This window comes from Anguilla anguilla, chromosome 2, assembly GCF_013347855.1.
Source record: "Anguilla anguilla isolate fAngAng1 chromosome 2, fAngAng1.pri, whole genome shotgun sequence".
NCBI classification, from domain to species: Eukaryota; Metazoa; Chordata; class Actinopteri; order Anguilliformes; family Anguillidae; genus Anguilla; species Anguilla anguilla.
In genome coordinates this window covers 19,042,079-19,060,337 of record NC_049202.1, presented here as the reverse complement: position 1 = coordinate 19,060,337, position 18,259 = coordinate 19,042,079, and the positions used below count along the sequence as shown (strand labels likewise).

General features: G+C 44.1%; 1 protein-coding gene across 8 annotated transcripts in view; it reads left to right on the top strand.

The window, feature by feature from the left end:
* Nucleotides 1–4,272, top strand: part of LOC118221694 (inactive ubiquitin carboxyl-terminal hydrolase 54-like) — a 93,033-nt gene extending 88,761 nt beyond the window's left edge. For 4 of the 8 annotated variants that reach the window (XM_035406992.1, XM_035406991.1, XM_035406988.1 and 1 more), the window contains 3 exons: nucleotides 532–666; nucleotides 3,350–3,544; nucleotides 4,076–4,190. In XM_035406992.1, coding sequence (XP_035262883.1) covers nucleotides 532–666; nucleotides 3,350–3,499 — 285 coding nt within the window. In that variant the 3' untranslated portion in view covers nucleotides 3,500–3,544; nucleotides 4,076–4,190. Of the gene's footprint in view, nucleotides 1–531; nucleotides 667–3,228; nucleotides 3,545–4,075 lie in introns of those variants that run through there. The other 4 variants (XM_035406995.1, XM_035406993.1, XM_035406989.1 and 1 more) reach the window with 3 other exon arrangements.
* Nucleotides 4,273–18,259: the final 13,987 nt, after the last annotated feature.

Genomic DNA, 18,259 nt, shown 5'->3' with positions numbered 1-18,259 from the left:
CATACATACATATATACATACATGCATACATACATACATACATACATACATATATACATGTACACACAGATACACGCGCACACGCATACACACACACACACACACACACATACACATGCATACATGCACATCCATATATGCACGTCCATTCATAGATACTAAGATGCACTCTCACACATACTTGTCTACACACAAAAACCTACAATTTTTTATTTCAAATACGGTAGTGTGCAAGAACACTAAAAAACTCTGAAGTCTACAATGAATGTAGAATTAAAGAATAGTGCCCCGACCTGCCATAGACATGCCAATCCTCAAAATATATCTGGGGATAGATTTTTAAGATTGTATTATTGGTACATCTTGTGAGTATTATCATTATTAAATTGTTACCCACTTAGAGATATTAAATTAGGAACATGATGTTCTAAGTTGAGTAGCACTGTGCCCTGTGGCCCCCTGCTGTTCGGAGCGTGTCAGTGCAGCCTGGATTGCGTTTGATGACTCTGGCGGTTGGCGCTTCTGTCCCAGGCGGCGTCAGGCTGGGGGCCCTGGGGCGGGGAGGAGGAGCCGTACAGCCCCGAGAACCTGCGCCGCGTGGCGCGCAGCCTGAGCGGGACCGCCATCGGAGCACAGCGCCAACACCTGGCCGTCTCCCGCAGCTTTGTGAGTCCCTCCATTTCTCTCTCTCTCTCTCTCACTCTCACTCTGTCTCTCTCTCTCTCTCTCACTCACTCTCACTCTGACTCGCTTTCTCTCTCTTTCAATTTCACACTTTCACTCGCACACTTTCTCTCTCACACTCTTACTCACTCACTCTCACTCTCTCTCACTCACTCACTCTCACTCTCACTCTCACTCTGTCTCTCTCACTCACTCTCACTCTAACTCTCTTTCTCTCTCTTTCACCCACTCGCACACTTTCTCTCTCACACTCTTACTCACTCTCACTCTCACTCTGTCTCTCTCACTCACTCTCACTCTAACTCTCTTTCTCTCTCTTTCACCCACTCGCACACTTTCTCTCTCACACTCTTACTCACTCTCACTCTCACTCTGTCTCTCTCACTCACTCTCACTCTAACTCTCTTTCTCTCTCTTTCACCCACTCGCACACTTTCTCTCTCACACTCTTACTCACTCTCACTCTCACTCTCTCTCTCTCACTCACTCTCACTGTGTCTCTCACTCACTCACTCACTCACTGTCTCTCTCTCTCTCTCACACACACACACGCACATACAACCGCACACACATGCGCACACACACACACAAAACACTAAGAAACTAAAATGTGTGAGAGTGAAAGAGAGGAGGCTGTTGTAGCTGCAGAGCGGTGGGGGCCAGGGCGGAAGCCTGCGAGAGGTTCTCGCTGCTTATTGATGTGTGACTGAGTGAACCTGGGGCTCTTTTCACAAACGCGATACGCTATTTCTTTGCATTTATCGCTCGCGGTTCACAAAGACCTCTGCTTCCAGCATGCAGCAAACATACCTTCCCTGGAAAGTATGGCTTTTGTGTTGCTTGTACGAAGGAGGCAAAGATAAATATAATTTAAAGATAAATAACATTTTGGACCGGAGAAAATTGTGATCACGGTCGTCCACGTGATTCTTTGCAGAAATTAAATTCATTTTGAAATACGGATTACTGTGGGCAGATTGCGTTGTACGACTCTCAAAAAGGATGTGTTAATTTAAAACAGTTTTTGTGATTGTACTTTTGTCTTACTTTCAACGCATTTTGAAACACAGAAGTACTTTGGTATTACAAATATGAAATGAATGTGTTACTGGAAAAAGAGACTTTTTAACACAGACTATATTAAAAGTAAACACAGAATGTGTTGTCATTAACTAGACTTTGAGGTGTGTTAAAAAAATGACATTTTGAGAGTTTTGATACAGAACACATTGAGATCTTTTTGAGAATTACCTATGAGTCATTAGTAATCTCTCTATGCCTTGTGGGGCAGTAGCCTCCTGAAAGATGTCATTTTGTCCTTGTGCTAGCCCTGTGCTTTTCCTGTGTTCTGCATTTAAGAAACTGATTCAGCACCCACGTCTAAGGACTATTTGAATTTCTATGGTCATTACACCAAATACTGGGTGAATACAACTGAAGAGTTTGGTTCCAAAAAAATCTCATCTGAAAGACCATTCAATCATCAAAATATGATTATTTCAGAAGTAAAGGAATTGGTATAGCTAATATATTTGCAAAAGTACCAAAAATAGTTGATTTTAGCAGTTATTTTTGAAGAGTAGGTGTCACCAAACGCTTCAACTGGATCTCATTTGAAACATATGTGCGTGGATAATCCTGGTGATTAACAATTACATTGTTTAATTTATAGCGAAAAAATATATTCAGTAACTGTATTCACCAACTGGGGCCTATTCTCCATGAACGGAATGTTCTAGTGTCACATGCGTGCTGCCATTGAAGTAGTGGGAGGCAGGGGGGGGTGGGCAATGAATTTCTCTGAGTGGGTGCTTTGGGAGGTGCGTTCGGGAAAGCGAATTGCAATTTTTTAATGAAATGCTCCAGAAACAGACGTGGAAAATGGCCGCATCTTTGCCGGCGAGTCACGTTTTTCGCGAAACCGGTCCCCGGCCCTGTCGGGAAGCCCTTCTAACGCCCGGCTTATCCCCTGCTCTGCCTGCGCGAGCGTGCGTCTGTCACTCAGGCTTACACCGTCTCACCATCCGTCTGTCACTCACCGCCCATTCGCAGTGTCTCCATGTGTCACGTCGCCACCTAGTGTCCTCTTCGTGCAACTAACGCACAACTAGGGCTTTGATTAAACTCTCATGTGACCGCAGTCCAGAGGTGGAAGAAAAAGGTTCTGAAAGTAAAAGTCCTCCCAAGTATTGTTATTACAATCACCTGGATTTGCTAATTAGAACAATTCTTTAGCCAGGAGGTATAACTAATTAGTGAAATCAGCTGGCTGCGTTCGTGGGATGAAGAAACACACGGCAGCACTTTTACTTCTGACCCCTGGACTTTCCACCTCTGCCATAATCACACTAAACTAGGTTTGTTTCACTGGCCTTCAATCTTGCTTTGGGTGTGGTTTGATTTCAGCCTCATTCAAGTGGGTTTTGTTGGATTTTATCTTATATAGTTCATGTTAAATGTTCCCCTGTCTGGTTCCTGTGAGTATTATTATGTACTGTTTATGTTAAGTTCCTGTGAGTATTATTATGTACTGTTTATGTTAAGTTCCTGTGAAGTCACTCCTGGGGGTGCAGACTGCGATGTTTCGGATCCTTGGCTGTCTGAGCCCGCCTCCCTCTCGCCCTCACCGCGTGCATCTCTCACGCTCTTGTCTCTCTCAACGAAGCGCGCGGACGCCAGCGCCACAGGCCGCGCCCGTCCCCTTCCCCACCTCACTTCCTCCCACAATCCTCCCGTGCCGCCTTCTGACCCCCAGCACCACCACCTCCACCTCCATCACCGCCCTGTCCTGCCAACATCCCTACCCCAGCAGTAGGCATGGGCCGCTGGGCGGTGGCCTCCTGAGGGACCCCCCCCCCCCCCCCAGGTAACCTGCCCCTTGAACCCCCTCCAAATTGCGGCTTTAGACATGCAGGCACAGTGGAGGCAGTTCAAGGCTGCATCATATTTGCATAAGTGCCTTAAAGTCTGTGTCTCTGTTCCATGACCCCCATCCACAATTCTGTCCAGTTTTTTTTAGTCCACACTATTTGTGCTTTCCGCTTATGTCAGACTCTTGCAATCCTATAGCGGCCTTACTTTAGTAGGCCTTGTTGACCTGTGACATAATGAACTCTGCTCTCTTTTCCATCAAAAGAGGAATTTCTCTCCGGAATATTCCAGACTCCCTTTCCCAGTGTTAATTCAACTCTTAACCGAGTACATACAAGTCCAATAGGGACTATATGCACTTGGTAAGTGTTGATTTAACACCAAACGTTTTACTGTGTAGCTGTGGTGTCATCTTCAGCCTGCTTCTTTTGGTTCTGTGTGACCTTTTCTCTTTTCAGACATGCAGTATGTAATCCTCCCTTACTCTCTCCGCCCTCCCTCTTTCCCTCCCTCTCTTCTGCAGGAGGTGACCAGGAGGCCCCGGAGCTTCTGGCTGTGTTTGACGGGGGTGAAGCTCTCTCCAGTGAAGAGCGCCGCGCTTCACTGAGCGACGAGCCGCTCGTGGCACCTCGCCGGGCAGCCGTGGGGTCCTCACCCCCTCCCCCGCCTCCTCCCCAGTACTGGACCCACGCTGACAGCCCCCCCCCCCCACACCAACCCCCCCGGCTACCTTCCGTCTGTAGTTCCTGCTTGGCACTGGCCCCCCTCAGGACGGTGGGTATCCTGGCCTCATGTAGCCTCCCCCGGGCTGTCATCGCAAGCCCCCCCCCCCCCCCCCCCCCCCCCCCCCTTACGTCCAGCACCCCCATCATCTGCCCCGCAAGAAGTGCAGGGAAAGTGGCTGCTGGGTGGGCCTGGCCAATCAGAAAAGGCCACGCCTCTCTGGTCTGCCCCGCTCCTGCTCCACCCGGCCCCAGTCCTGTGTTCTGAACATCTGAACACTCTTCTCTGGATCCCACCCTTCTCCTTTCTCTCTTCCTCATCCTCTCTTCATCTCTGCTCTTCTGCTCCTCTCTTTTACGTCTTTCACTCTCCATTATCTTTCCATCTTGTCCTTGCTCTGCTTTACCCACTTCCCTGACTCCTTAGCCTCTGTGACTCTTCTTTGACCCTTCTTTCTCCTTCTTTATCTCTTTCTTACTCTCTCCCTCACTTTCTGTCCTTTCTTTCATACACCATTACCCTTTCTCTGCCTCTCTCTCAGCTCGTTACCTCTTTATCTGTCTCTCCTTCCCCCAACTTTGCTTTCTTTGTCTCTTTTTCTCTGTATCACTCTTCCTCCTCTGCCTGTCCCCTTCTCGCTCCTTCTCTTCTCTCCCTGTTCTCCAATCCCCCCGCTCTCTCATGCTGCTCTTTCCCTCAATGCTTCTCCCCCCTGATCCTCCTTTCTTTCTCTCGCCCCCCCCCCCCCCCACTCTCCCCCTCCTCCTCTGTACGTGTGGCCTCACGCCCACACACAGGTCACATGGGGCGAGACCCACAGCGGGAATGATCTGTACCCCCGTCACGATCAATACTCACCCTGCAGGGTACAGCCGGAACCTTCCGGCACCAGGAGGGGTCGGTGCCTGAATCCCACCGCCGTCGCCGGCGCCCCCGCCAGCTGTTGAAACCTCACCGTAGAAAAGTCCCCTCCCTCCCGAAAGAAAGGAAACGCAGCTGCGAACTCGCTTTTCGATTCGAACGTTCGAAGGAACATTTCGGCCGGAGTACGAAGCGCAGACAAACCCCGCCTCGCCGAAGTTGGCCGGGCGGGGTGGGGGGGGGGGGCAGGGGTGTCGTGAGCTCCGTGCAGAGCTTGTGCCCGCCTGCGGCGCCGCGCCGAGTCGGGCGTCGTGAGCGTGGCGCGCGGGCGCCGCGAAGCGAAGAGGCTAACAGCGAGACCAGCGCCGCGGAGGACCCGCCTCTTCAGCGCGCGCCTGAGGAAAGAGACCGGCGGCGGTTCGGCCGCTTCCGCGTCCGCAGATTCCGCCGGGATGGTCGTCGTGGCAGGCGGTGTTTCCCCGGGCGAGGTGGGAGGGGCAAGGGGCGGTGGGGGTGTGGTTTGGCCGTGCCGTGCCGTGCCGTGCCGTGATTTGTGTGATTGGACGCCACTCAAGGGAGCCGTGATCCCCACTCAGGTGCTCCATCCATTCACTCTGTTCCTAGCCAACCATATTCCCGTCGGGCCTGTTCTTCCCTTTAGAAACCCCATCCTTTATACGTCCTCAAAGTATATCTATAGTCTTTATTACGTTAAGTTTTTTTTGTTTTTTTTTTTAAACTTTTTTTTTTTAGGATGTGGGTCAGTAGTGTAGAGATTGTATTAATTGTTTAGCCTTATACTTATATGCCCTGTAATAGTAAAAACGAAGATAAGCCGCTGTCATTTTATATATCTTTAATCACCACTCTATTATAAGGAGTGGGCATGTGCATTTTAACCTTTCACTTGGGGACTGTCTGCAAAGGACTCTACCTTTTTTTCTAGATGGACGTTTCCTGTCTCAGACACTTTCTACTGTCGGTGTTACAGGCGGAGGGTGCCTGCTTATTTAACTGAAAGCGAGCATATGTGAAAGAGAGCCACAGAACGTACGGCAGTCTAAAGAATGGATAAACTTTATTTTAAGACGCTACGGAATGTTAACAATACTAGTATTAAATTATTCTGCATCAACGACGAGTATAGTGCACTTCAGAAGTGTAAAAAGCTGGTCTGAAAACTGCTGTTTTAATTCCATCTGACGAGCCCTCCCTTTTTTTCAGGGAGATAATTCCAACGCGCCGTTAGCTTGCTTTTTGTTTTTGCGTTTAGCTGAAGCTGTGATTGCTACAATATGAGGGTCAGTGAATCAGTGAATGTAAATGTGGTGACGAGGGCTGTTCTCCCCCCCCCCCCCCTCCCCCACTCCCTCCACCCCCACCCCTCCCTCCCTGAGCTTTATGATGAATGGTCTGCTCGATGTGGTTATTATTTAATGCCACCCAGAAACTTCCAGACCTTCAGACCTGAAGTTAGAAAATGAATTCCAGCCAGATGAACAGCTGAGAACTGGTGGCTTTGCCCAATATATGTGAAAGGGATGTATGTCGTGAAAAATGTATTAGTGAAAAACAAATCAATTACAACACATTACACAGGAATTCACAGACGGACAGACAGACAGACGATGAGAGAGACTCCAGTTCCTTTGACTAACTTGGAGATCAGTACTCTGGGGTGTCCATGGTGTAAAGACTAAAGATTCTGAAAACCCAAACTGTTGTTTTTGTTTCTCAGTTAAAGCAGACGCTGTACAGTAAGTAAGTAGACAATAGAAATAAGAATTTCATAGTAAGACTGTCTCATTCCATTAAAATGCCTGGCCTATCAGTGAGAGAAACAAATTATTATCTCCAAAATGAAACGGAACGTTTTCCTTAACTGGAAAGTTTAATTGAACAGAGGGAAAGTCAGATTTGAAAGCTGACCATGAAGGACATCGACATACTGTAACCTACATTGTTTAGGCTCAGGCTTTTTCAGGCATACATTTTTAAAAAAACTGTATAATTTTGCAACTGTGCCAAGATTAATCTCCTGTAATAGTGAATTGTGTTTATGCGCGTATATATATGGTATACGCACATATATTTATTCATTTATTTGTAGATTTGAATGAATATAGTTAAGAGACTGTCTTGTTTTGAGAGGCAGTTGTTAACCTGTACTGTTATAATGACATGGTAGATCTGAGAACTTTGCACCGCATCCAGTGTTTCGGAGTTCTCGTAGCAAGCTTTGTAATGTTCACCTTTCAGTAAGGCCGATGTAATTGTAATTTTTTAAAAATAATAGCGAACAAACTTTTGTAGCACTGAAATGCAGCTGATAAGACAGTATTATGAAACAGGTACTGCTGGGCTGAGGGACTCATCTCTTACTAAACTAGCTAGATTATCTGAAATCTTTGTTTTGAGAAGTTGAAAATGTCATTGTATATATCATTTCTCGTGTCCCTGAAGACCAGGGTGTGGTTCTGAGAACCTCATTTTTGGTGCATTTGGGTGATTCCAAAATGAAACCCTGTCAGATGAAAAGTAGCAGAACAGACAGAAAGCGTTTGTTGCTGATTTTTACTTAAATTAAATTAAATAACATTTTTAAATACGCAAACCGAGCTCTATGGTTTTAATCTGTAGATTAACAAATGGAAACACAATTAGTGACTTACAAAGATAACGCAATATTGTCCCAGCCCATATGAAACTAATATATGAACAAATGAAGAGGAGGGAGTTATAACAGAACATAGCATATATTGCAAGATATATTGATTTAACATTTCCATATATGCCATTTTATGCATATATTATTCAATAGATTTTACAATATACTGTATGTAGCTTTACACTGTATTCTACGCATATGCAATGTATGTAATTATAAATGTGAAAATGATAGTAATGAATATGTTTTCTAATATATGCTTCTCAAACAAATGTACCCCGTCTGTTAAATTTAATAGTAAGCTGTGTCAGCATATGAACAACTCGAGTCACTGAACAAAACTGGATCTTTGCCCAAATTTTGTAAGATAACCAAAGATTGCCACCCTGATAAAGAGAAATTAGCTTCCCAAGAGTTTTCATTTGTTTGAAATGAGTGAGGTGTCGCTAACTGGACTTTGCGAGTATGCTATGCAACACATTGCACCCTATGAATAACCAGCAGAAATGCAGATTGCAGATTTGTCCACTTTTATTTTCTATTTATTTTTTTTAAACCAAAAAATGAAAGAAGAGATTTATTGCAACTGTCGGTTTATGTGTAATAGAGGTGCGTACAGTTGATGAGAGCCTGGTGAAGAGAGGGGGTGTGTCTTGACGTCGTGGAAGGCCTTTGGATGGATTTCGATTTTGAAACCTGTTTGTAAATGATGTGCTGACAGAAGGAACATGTATTTTTGCAATAAAGTTTGATTCTAATGTGCTCTCCCAGGAGCACGGCACAATGACTCTGTCTGCTGCTTCCAAAATGGCTGCTATCTCTAAGCAGGGGTAGAGCTCTTGCTACTCAGCGTTTTACACACTGCGCATTGCAGTACGTGCAGTGTTATGAGGTACTCTTCTTGGCTTCCAGTCTAGGTTTCTGTGCTCGCGTATTTGAATGACTGGACAGTACAAGTGAACTGGCAAGTCCTTTGACTAGTAATGGATGGGTTAGACTTCTATGAACCTCAAATGGGCGGTGATATCATGATTTGCAAAATCACTGTCGATGCCTATGAGTCAGTGACTGACAGCCTTTGGAAAACACACCTATGCCATCATTAGTCTTTTAAAGGGTGGACGCAAGTAACCAATCAACTCATTTCCTGCTACTGGTCCCGGTAAGCTATTCTACATGCTATACTCTGTGTTAAACCTTTTTTTTTTATTTTTACCTAAACGAATTTCCACAGATCTCCTCTTCCTCTGTTGACAGAGCTCGGAAAAAGCGAGCAATATCAACTCATTTCATTCATTTGAGTCCACTAAATAAGGACATGTTGCATATTACATTAATTTGAGTCCACTAAATAAGGACCTATTACATTTGCCAATAACTAAAAAACAACATTCAGACAATCTGTCCCAGGTACCACATACCTGGGACAGATTGATAAAATTATGTATTCCAGTACTGTTTGTGTTAAAATGTGATTTGGGTCCTTGATTAACAATCAGTTATTTCCATCCACTTACCATTAGTCAACGTTTAAAAAAGAAAAATCCTCATTTTAAGGAGGGAGTGGACCTGTGTCTTCATTAAGGCCTTGAATACTCCCTCTTTCAGGACAGTGCTTGGAGAAAGAACACCCTGGTGGCTAAGATGCACTGCTACAGATTTATCTGCTGCTTACTCTGCCTCAATAACAACTGATCATCTTTCTCAATCCTAATATCTAACCTAACCATATGTTAAGTGGTAAAAAGTGTTCTGGATCTCAGTGCTTGGTCTCAGAATCTTTCTGCACATGTATGTATTTACGAATAACGGTGTGTGCGAACATTTGGGAAAAAGTGGGGAGTAGATTCCCATCATGCAGTTTACCACCAGTTTTCCCCCACACACGTGCACACACTCATTGGATGATGCTGGACATCTGGCTGTCTCAATGCAGTCTCATAAGCTTCAGATGTAAAGGGAAATTTACACATGTGCGCACCCATATATGGTACATCAGGAAATGAAATTGGTCTTTAATCTCTGTGCAAGGGGAAAAAGGCTTCAAATCATAAGCAAGATATGACCAGGTTCTTAAGAGGGGATGGGATGGGAGCCAAATTGCCAAGTCCCATTTCAGTCCCACAGATACCCACCTACATCATATGTTTAAGGTGGCTATATGTTTTCTAGTTCTCTGCCTATGGAAAGATCCACTAGGTGTCAGTAAAGATGCACAGTAAAATGTGTATGCCATGCAGGGCATTGGCAGATGGTGACTTTCTTTTTTTTTTTTTTTGTCCTCGGTACTGCTAATTTAATAAAAAATATAAATTTATACGACCGTATTTTCATTTAGAAATTACAAGCATGATTTCATTTTCAGCTATGACCACACACACACACACACATACGCATGCATGCAGAAAGACGCACACACACGTACACGCACATGCAGACGCACACACACACACACACAGATAAAAACCTCAGGGCTTAATTCCTTCTGCCAGAAGGGAAGGGAGAAGGCACGTTGAGCAGCAGCAATTTGCTGACGTGAAGTTGCTGACATAACGTTAGTGATCGTTAGAGGGGACGCAGAGCTGTAAATAAAAGTTGAGCGTAAGCAACAAAAGAAATTAGAGGAAAATATTTTTTTTTGAAAAGGGACGTCTAGGTGGGATGGTGGTGGAGGGTTGGTGTTTAGTGTGCAGGAGGGACTATGAGGCCTGACCCTTCATAAATAAGTTCCATTATAGAGCTGTGGGCACAGTAGTTTCAAAGCTGTCAATGACCAAAATGTCCTGACATATCAGTGTATGCATATGCGTGAAAGAAATGAACTACAAATCATGCAGAATAAAAGCTTCAGTCAAGGAAACGAATTAATATTTTATAATAAAATGCAATAGGGTAGAAAACACGTCCATACATGTGTGAGTCCTGTTAGATTATTGTAATGCGTAGAATATGAACGATATATTGCAGTATGACTGCATGGAGTAGTCTAGGAATGGACTTGTAAAAGGGGTCTTGGTTCGAGGCCACAATGGACACTGCTACTGCACCCTGTACAGTACAGTATTTAAGTGAAATTTATGGTCATGTGAATTCCTTGTGTGTACAGTGACGTACTCACTTTAAGTCAACCCTGGGTCAGCGCATCTGTAAAGAAATATGCCTTAATGTGAAATTGCATGTAAAACGATATTAAAGAGAGATCCATCTTTTTTTTTTTTTTTTTACCTGAGCTCATCGCTGTGTTTTATGTGGGCCTTGCCCTCTCTTTGCCCGGGCTGTTTCCATCACTGTAAAGCAGATGGACCTCTTTGCTCAGAGAGACAGAGATCGATCCAGTCCTCACACATGGTCGCAGCCTACATGAATGTGGCCAAGTCAGTGTTTCCTGATTTAAGTGTGGCAGTGGTGAGATCCAATTGTTTTCCATTTAAAAAAGATCGCCTGTCTGAAAGTGGCAAAGAGTCATTCGGCCACATAGAGATGGCTTGCCCAGGCCAGAGCAGCCTAACGGGGCCAATTTTGAACGTCTTGAAAATGAAAAAGAAAACAGTTGCATGTTTTCTTTTATTATTAAAATGCCTGACTGTTTTAAATGTAACAGTTGGACTACTAATGCTACTATCCAACTTGTTTCAGTACAGTATATACAGCGATATAGCTGGTTACATGCATTGTCTATCTTATACAGTTTACTGTGCTCATAGTTATGAATATTATGAGTATAAGAGTATGCATATTTAATTAAGAAAGCCTCATAATGAGACAATAAATGTCTGGAAACACGCCTACACTCCCCAGCCAATCAAATCAGTGAATGCTCCATATGAACCACCTACAGAACTTTCCCCTTCCAGCAGGTCCTTGTCTCAGGCCATGTAGGATGGTCATCTGCCTGACCTTCATGACCTTTCACCCCTGCTAGATCCTTGGTTTCTCTGTCCTCGTTGCACGGCGAGGACTAATTTCTTCTGTTTCACCATGTCCATGGGAGGGGCTTCGCGCTGCTCTTCTGTTGCCATGGTGACCTGTCTCTATACCCTCTTCAATATGCATTTTAATTCCATCCATTAATTCTGTTCTTTGTCCTTGCTGTGTCTGTTAGGTGTGCAGACACACACGTGCAGTAGCTTATTTTTGATTGAGAACTGAAACATGTCCAGGGTTTAAAATGGTATGCTGAGCCATATCTCTGAATTGTGTTTCAGGGATAGCGTTAGCCAGCAAAGCGTTTTAGAAGTCGCACGGATGCAACATGACGCATTCCTGCGATCCAGCATTCGAGAAACGGAAAACGTTCGACGACAACTCCTTCCTGCCGGTAGCACCGCTTAATTACTTCCTTCCCGTTTGAAATAGACGTTTTTTGTTTTATTTTGGCAGGTGCTCAGAGGCGCGTGCTGCCTCCGCTCAGCGACGCCCCCCCCCCCCCCCCCTTCCCTCCGTCTCAGGTCTGAGCCGCAGCGGCGGCGGCGGCGCAGGGGGGGGCCACGTGAGCACCCCCGCACGTGCGCTCCCCATCTCAGACGCCGTGCGGGTCTCCTTGAATGAAACGCGCCCGCGTGGCTAAAGATAGCTCAGCGAAGGGGCGGGAGAGAGAGAGAGAGAGAGACAGAGGCGCAGCGCGAGAGTGGGAGAGGACAAAATAGAAACGTGCGCCTATTTCTGTCCACGGCCGGGGGGGGGTCCGAGTCGGAGGCGGGAATTTCAGCTGCGGCGGACCTGTGCTGGCGGCTCCGCTTCAGCGGTATTTAAAAAGCCCCGGGGCATTTCTGCACAATAATAAATGGATGAAATAAAATAACAAATAAGCAGAGCGGGACTGGTGGTTGCTGTGGCGCTGTGGGTGAAGTGCCTGGAGAGGGCTGACCCGCTCATGTCATGGTGTCCACTGAACCCCCAACCCACCCTGGTGCAAGGAACCCGCTCACTAGTTCCCTCCTTCCTGCTCCGCTGCACAGTGGTGTCACTAGGGTTGGTGACACCTGGTGCGGTCACCCAATGTTGTCGATGGGGGGGGGGGGTGGGGGGGGGGGTGTTGTGTTGGATGTTGTCCACCGGGTGGGGGGGCGCAAGGAATTGCGTGGTATGCATTCAAACAACAAATGAATGCTTAACACCGCTAATTAAATCAAATAAATGTTTTAACACATCGCTACACAAAGCACTGCACAAAAACATTATTACCCGGTGCGGTCCGCACCCCTCGCACCCCCCTAGTGATGCCTCTGCCCCTGCAGTTCTTGCTTCAGATTCTTGTGCTGCAGGGGGGATATGGAATTCCAGGGTCAGTCCTTCAATTACAAAGCAGCTGTCACAGAGTGATTCAGCTTTTGTAGATCTGCATGATAACTTCCTCACAATGTTCATTGGTGGGGTGGGTGGGGAAATTGTTGTATCTAAGCAACAAGTAGAACTAAAGAGGTGGCTCCAACTGTACCTATGATCTAAATCCAAATTAGCTAATGCTACAGCTACTTAATATCCCTCGGGGGGCCATTTTGGCTCTGTCAGACCACTTTAAATTACAGCGCTAGAACTGCTGAGGTCCACTTCTCCAATTCTCCCCACTGCTATGCCCAGCTGCCTATACATTAACCCTGTTGTTTGTGTGTCCACAACGCATCCAGGTCTCTCTCTCTTTGGCTTTTTAGGAGGGTACCGTGGTGATAGCATTTTTTTTTTTTTGCAATTTTATTTTAAGTTTTGAAAAGCCAAATTGTATCCATATGCCTGTCCCATTACTGCAACACTTCTCTCAATTTCAGGGTGGCTAACAGCCAGTCGCAGTCATTAAAATCCCACAACACTTTTGGTGTTAACTCCTGCTCCTGTTCAAATTCCCACTCATTATTTGTACTTCTGGCCACCAAATCATGTCCCCTACATCTGATTGAGATCACAAGTCGTGATCTCAGTTGGCCTGCTTGGTTATATAAATGTGCATAAATGAGCTGATTTATTCTTTCAACTCTCTGGCACACTAACCCTGCCCTGGAAAAAAAAATCTGTCTTAAACTTGTAATGAGGCTTTTTCCTCTCAAATAGACAGTAAAAGTAATATAAATAAGCAAAAAAGTAATATAAATAATGTTCAAAAGTCTGAATATAAGACAAAAATACTTGAGAACCGACTTATCTTTGGGTTTTTGCAGTGAAGTGCCTCAGAGCATGACTGGGTCTGGCACTCTAGCTGCAGTACCCCACCACCTCCATGGAGTGGCGTTTTACTCTAAACTCTATTTACTCTAAACACTTGCAAGTGCCCCCTTCCCTCCAAGACCATGACCACAAGCACGGCCATCTTGCCCCCAATGTGGGCTCTTGAGGAAAACACCATAGAACCGATTGCCTCAGTTGCCTGCTTCACTTCTCCTAATAACAGCAGTTCAAAAGTCAATTTATAGTCTAGTTTATTATTTTATTAGGACAGTGTTAACAAAACACTCATGTTTGTTCATTTCTGCATAATTCCTCTCTCACAGAGTCTGTGAACATGAGGGGTTTTGTTGTGTATCGAGGTTTTTGTTTTTTATGGACTGTCATCACTATTGAACGGGATACCCTAACTCCCAGCTCGTGTGTTCCAATGACGTCCTTTCAGTTACCTAACAGTCAATGGATTGGCACATTCATTTTGTTTCAGATGTGTGTCTCTATTGATGTGTTTTCCATGTTTCAGTATTGGAAGCTCTCTGTCGTTTCCAGCTCATTGTTTATTATATTTGCTGCTGTTTTCCAGGAGCATGTCTCCTTCTTCCTTTCCCAGAATCAGAAAAGAACTTATTTTTTATTACTTTTTTCACCCTTCGGTTGGCTCCGTATTTTCCGGTTTTTTGATCCCTGCATTTTTTGGCGACGATTTTATTGTAAACTATATAAAAAATGTTATTTGATCAAGCAGACAGATGTTTTATGACAAGCAAGAGGGAGAAACTGAAGCTGCTGATTTGTACTGTATATGTTCTATAATGTATTGTTACAATTAGAGTAACATTGATATAAAGTGCTATTACCATGTGAATTCTCATCTGATTGCAGCTAGCAGTTAATTAATTGAGACACATGTGGGTGGCCCAACCAGAACATACCTGTACAGTATGTCAAACCAAATGCTTTGCTGAGTGTCCTCAAAGGCTCCAAACACTATTTTGTCCCATTGATCTGGTTGAGCCTAGTTAATTACACTGAGGGTGGTGTCCTGCATTGATAAACTATATCATCCTGGGGGGGGGTAGGGGGGGGGGGCTGGTGGTTTTTTGTTAACAAACTATCGGGTGCGAGGGGAAGTGTGTGCTAATTCTATACTGACAGACAAAGCTTTACCAGTTAGCATAGTGGGCAGTTGAGGGGATTGAATGGGAGGGGTTTCACTACACAGCACAGCGCAGTCAGGGATTGGAGAGACACAGCAGGTCTCAAAGGTCCCAGCTTCCAATCTTTCAAATAAGGTTATTCGTACACAATATTGCCAAGTACTGCTGTTTTCATTGCCTACGTATGTGGACAGCAGAGAAGGATGTTGGCAAGTTAAGGGGGGGGGGTTCATAACTGGGAAATTGATAGTTAAAAATGTAGATGACATGCAGGGATGTTAAAACATAGAGTGATGCACGTATACATATACATACATTACAACAGTGCTTAGGCTTGTAGTCTAAGTGTGAACCTGAATGCCTGTGTGATAATGTGCGCATGCATACAGTTTGTGTGTATATCTGTTTGTGTATGTGTGTGTGCTTGTGTTGGGGTGCTTTAACGAGTCCATGTGTAAGGGCAGGCTTGTCCTATGCAAATGCTTGTACAGGCTTGTGTGTGTGTGCTGCCTTGTGTGTGTGCTTGTGCATATGTGTAGCTTTGATTGTGGTCTGCGTACTCTCTTGATGAGCGTCTGATCAGTCACCTGCTGGGGATGTGAAGCTTCACCGCTGTGAAGCCAGGGCTGATCATTCACATCACAGGGTCGTCAAAGCCTTCTATTAGCACATCTCTTTCTTACACTCCACAGTAACGTATCAGAAAAGACATACTGTAACACCCGAGAAGCATCACTGAGGTCTGTTTATATATTCTGGTGCTGAACAACAAAATGAAAACACCAGTATAAAGTCACTTAACCGGTAATTAGCCGCTCTTCTCCCCGGTTGAAATTTGTCATCAGTTGACACTCAGTTGGTTCCCTATTTTGCCTCACTTTTAATTCCTGCATGTTGATATCTTTCCCTCTGCTTACCACGTTAACATCATCTTACATTCTGTTGCTCATAAAAAATAGAAGCAAGTGAAAGCACCTGCAATCAGGCCTGTCCAGAATTTTATTTTTTTACAGAACCCTTTGCATGCTGGGATGTTATTTGCATAATTGAAGACTGACACGCCAGTGTGGCCTGCATTTGCCCAAGTGTTTTGTTCACTAACGATATTTTTGTTATTACCAAACACATTTTTAAATATTTCTGTGAAAATATTACCATAGATTAAATATGGGAATTTCAACAAATGTCTAAAATGTAACACCACTGGGGAAAATAACTTTTTAAAAATTTTAATAAGGATAATACAGTAATTCTGGTCAAAGTGAATATTCAACTGAAACCAGTGCCTGAGATCTGGCTCTTGCTCGTCCAGTTCTGTCCCATGTTTCCGTTTAAAAGGCCCAGTTCCCTTGCTGCTTCCTGGAAATGGAATCGGAAGAAGGGGAGCTAAATGCCATGCTATATGACCCCCCCAAGCCAAAGTTAGCCTGTAGCGATCCATTGCTGAAAGTGTGTAGCTCAAATGACTTCATGGAATGTCAGAAGTTTGGTCAGGGGGCATAGAATTGGCCTCTACCCATGTAGGCCAGAACCGGCGAGGGACATAAATCAAACGTTAAATTCTGAGCATGCGATGATGTACATTGTGTCGTGGAAAACAATTTTGAATAAAATGAAAGTTTACTATTTATTTAATTTTAAAATACAAAAATCAGTGCTAATATCCCTCTCTGTGTAAAAGCTGCATTATTTATTCATCCACAGACTGTAGGACCCACAGAGATTTAAACTTGCATTGCCATCAGTATTCTTGTGTCCACAGAAACTGGATTAACACATGCAATCATTCAATTAATGGTCAGTCAGCACAATTGATTAGACAAAACTCCCTCTGGACTCAAGTCAAGGATTTGACGAGAACTGTTTTTCTGAATTTGTCAATAAATTGTTTGCACACGAAAACCATGCTTCAATGACACTGGGGAACTCTGAGCCATATGCAGAAAGTAGTGAAACAAATATTGCTCAGAAAGCAAAATGATTCCTGTCCATTCCAACCTACTCCTTCCATGCAGGAATAATGTGTCGTCTACACTAAACATTGTCAAGTGATGACTGAGGATACTGTTAAAAATGATTATATTCTGTCACAGAGTTTAAACCTTACATTTTTAATTTAATCCAAGTGTCCCCCAGGGGTCTATACTTGTCTCTCTCTTTTTATATGCAGCCTGTCATCTTCCCCCATGGTTTCTCATACCATGATAATACTCAGATTGTCTTTTCTTTTTCTTCCATCCCACAGTCAGGTCTCACTTTGAATCTGAGCTTGTATGATTGAAGTCTCATGTTGGTTGGTAGACCATCATATAAAAACTGATGTTTATACTTGTGATAATTGCTATAATGTGATAAATGCTTTAATTGTGACACATAATCTGTTTATATGTTTAGCCTCTGAACTTGAAAGTGCATTTTCTTGCTTTGGTTTATGAAACCTGAGTGCCACATTATCAGCAATTGTAAAGAACACCAGAACAGCATTCTTTAAGCAATGATGATGAATATTAAAAAAATAATAATAATAATATGCATGTACCCAATAATTATCCTGCTGTTACCCTTGACGAAGGCACTGGCCTCGGAACTAAAGTTGGCCCCCGGGCGCTGCACTGTGGCTGCCCACTGCTCCTAAGTAATTAGGATGGGTTAAATGCAGAGGACGCATTCCACTGCATGTACATGTATATGCATATGACAAATAAAGCCTTTCTTAAATGACATTTTACTCATTTCTCTGCATAACTGAAAATTCCAATACAAACAACGTAACGTCATTATTCAACATTTCGTTGTAATATACATGTCATTAACAGGTCGTTAATCTTAACACATTTGAAATAATCTGCCTTCACCAACACACAGCCATGTGTGAAAATAAATTAAGTAACATAAGAAAAAGATGTGCCATTCACTCCATTATAAACAGCAAATGAGTTGTCACTCAAAAAACGAAGTGCAATCAAATAAACAGACATTAATGGGCCTGTAGTGGTGTGTTCATCTTGTTTGGTCCAGTGAGTTTAACATGAGTGTGGCTTACCTTGACATATAAACCAGTGCTTGAATTGTTGTTGAATGCAAAGGAGTGCCATTTACTTTAAGTGACATTGGATAATCTTAAAATCAGCTGTTCTGA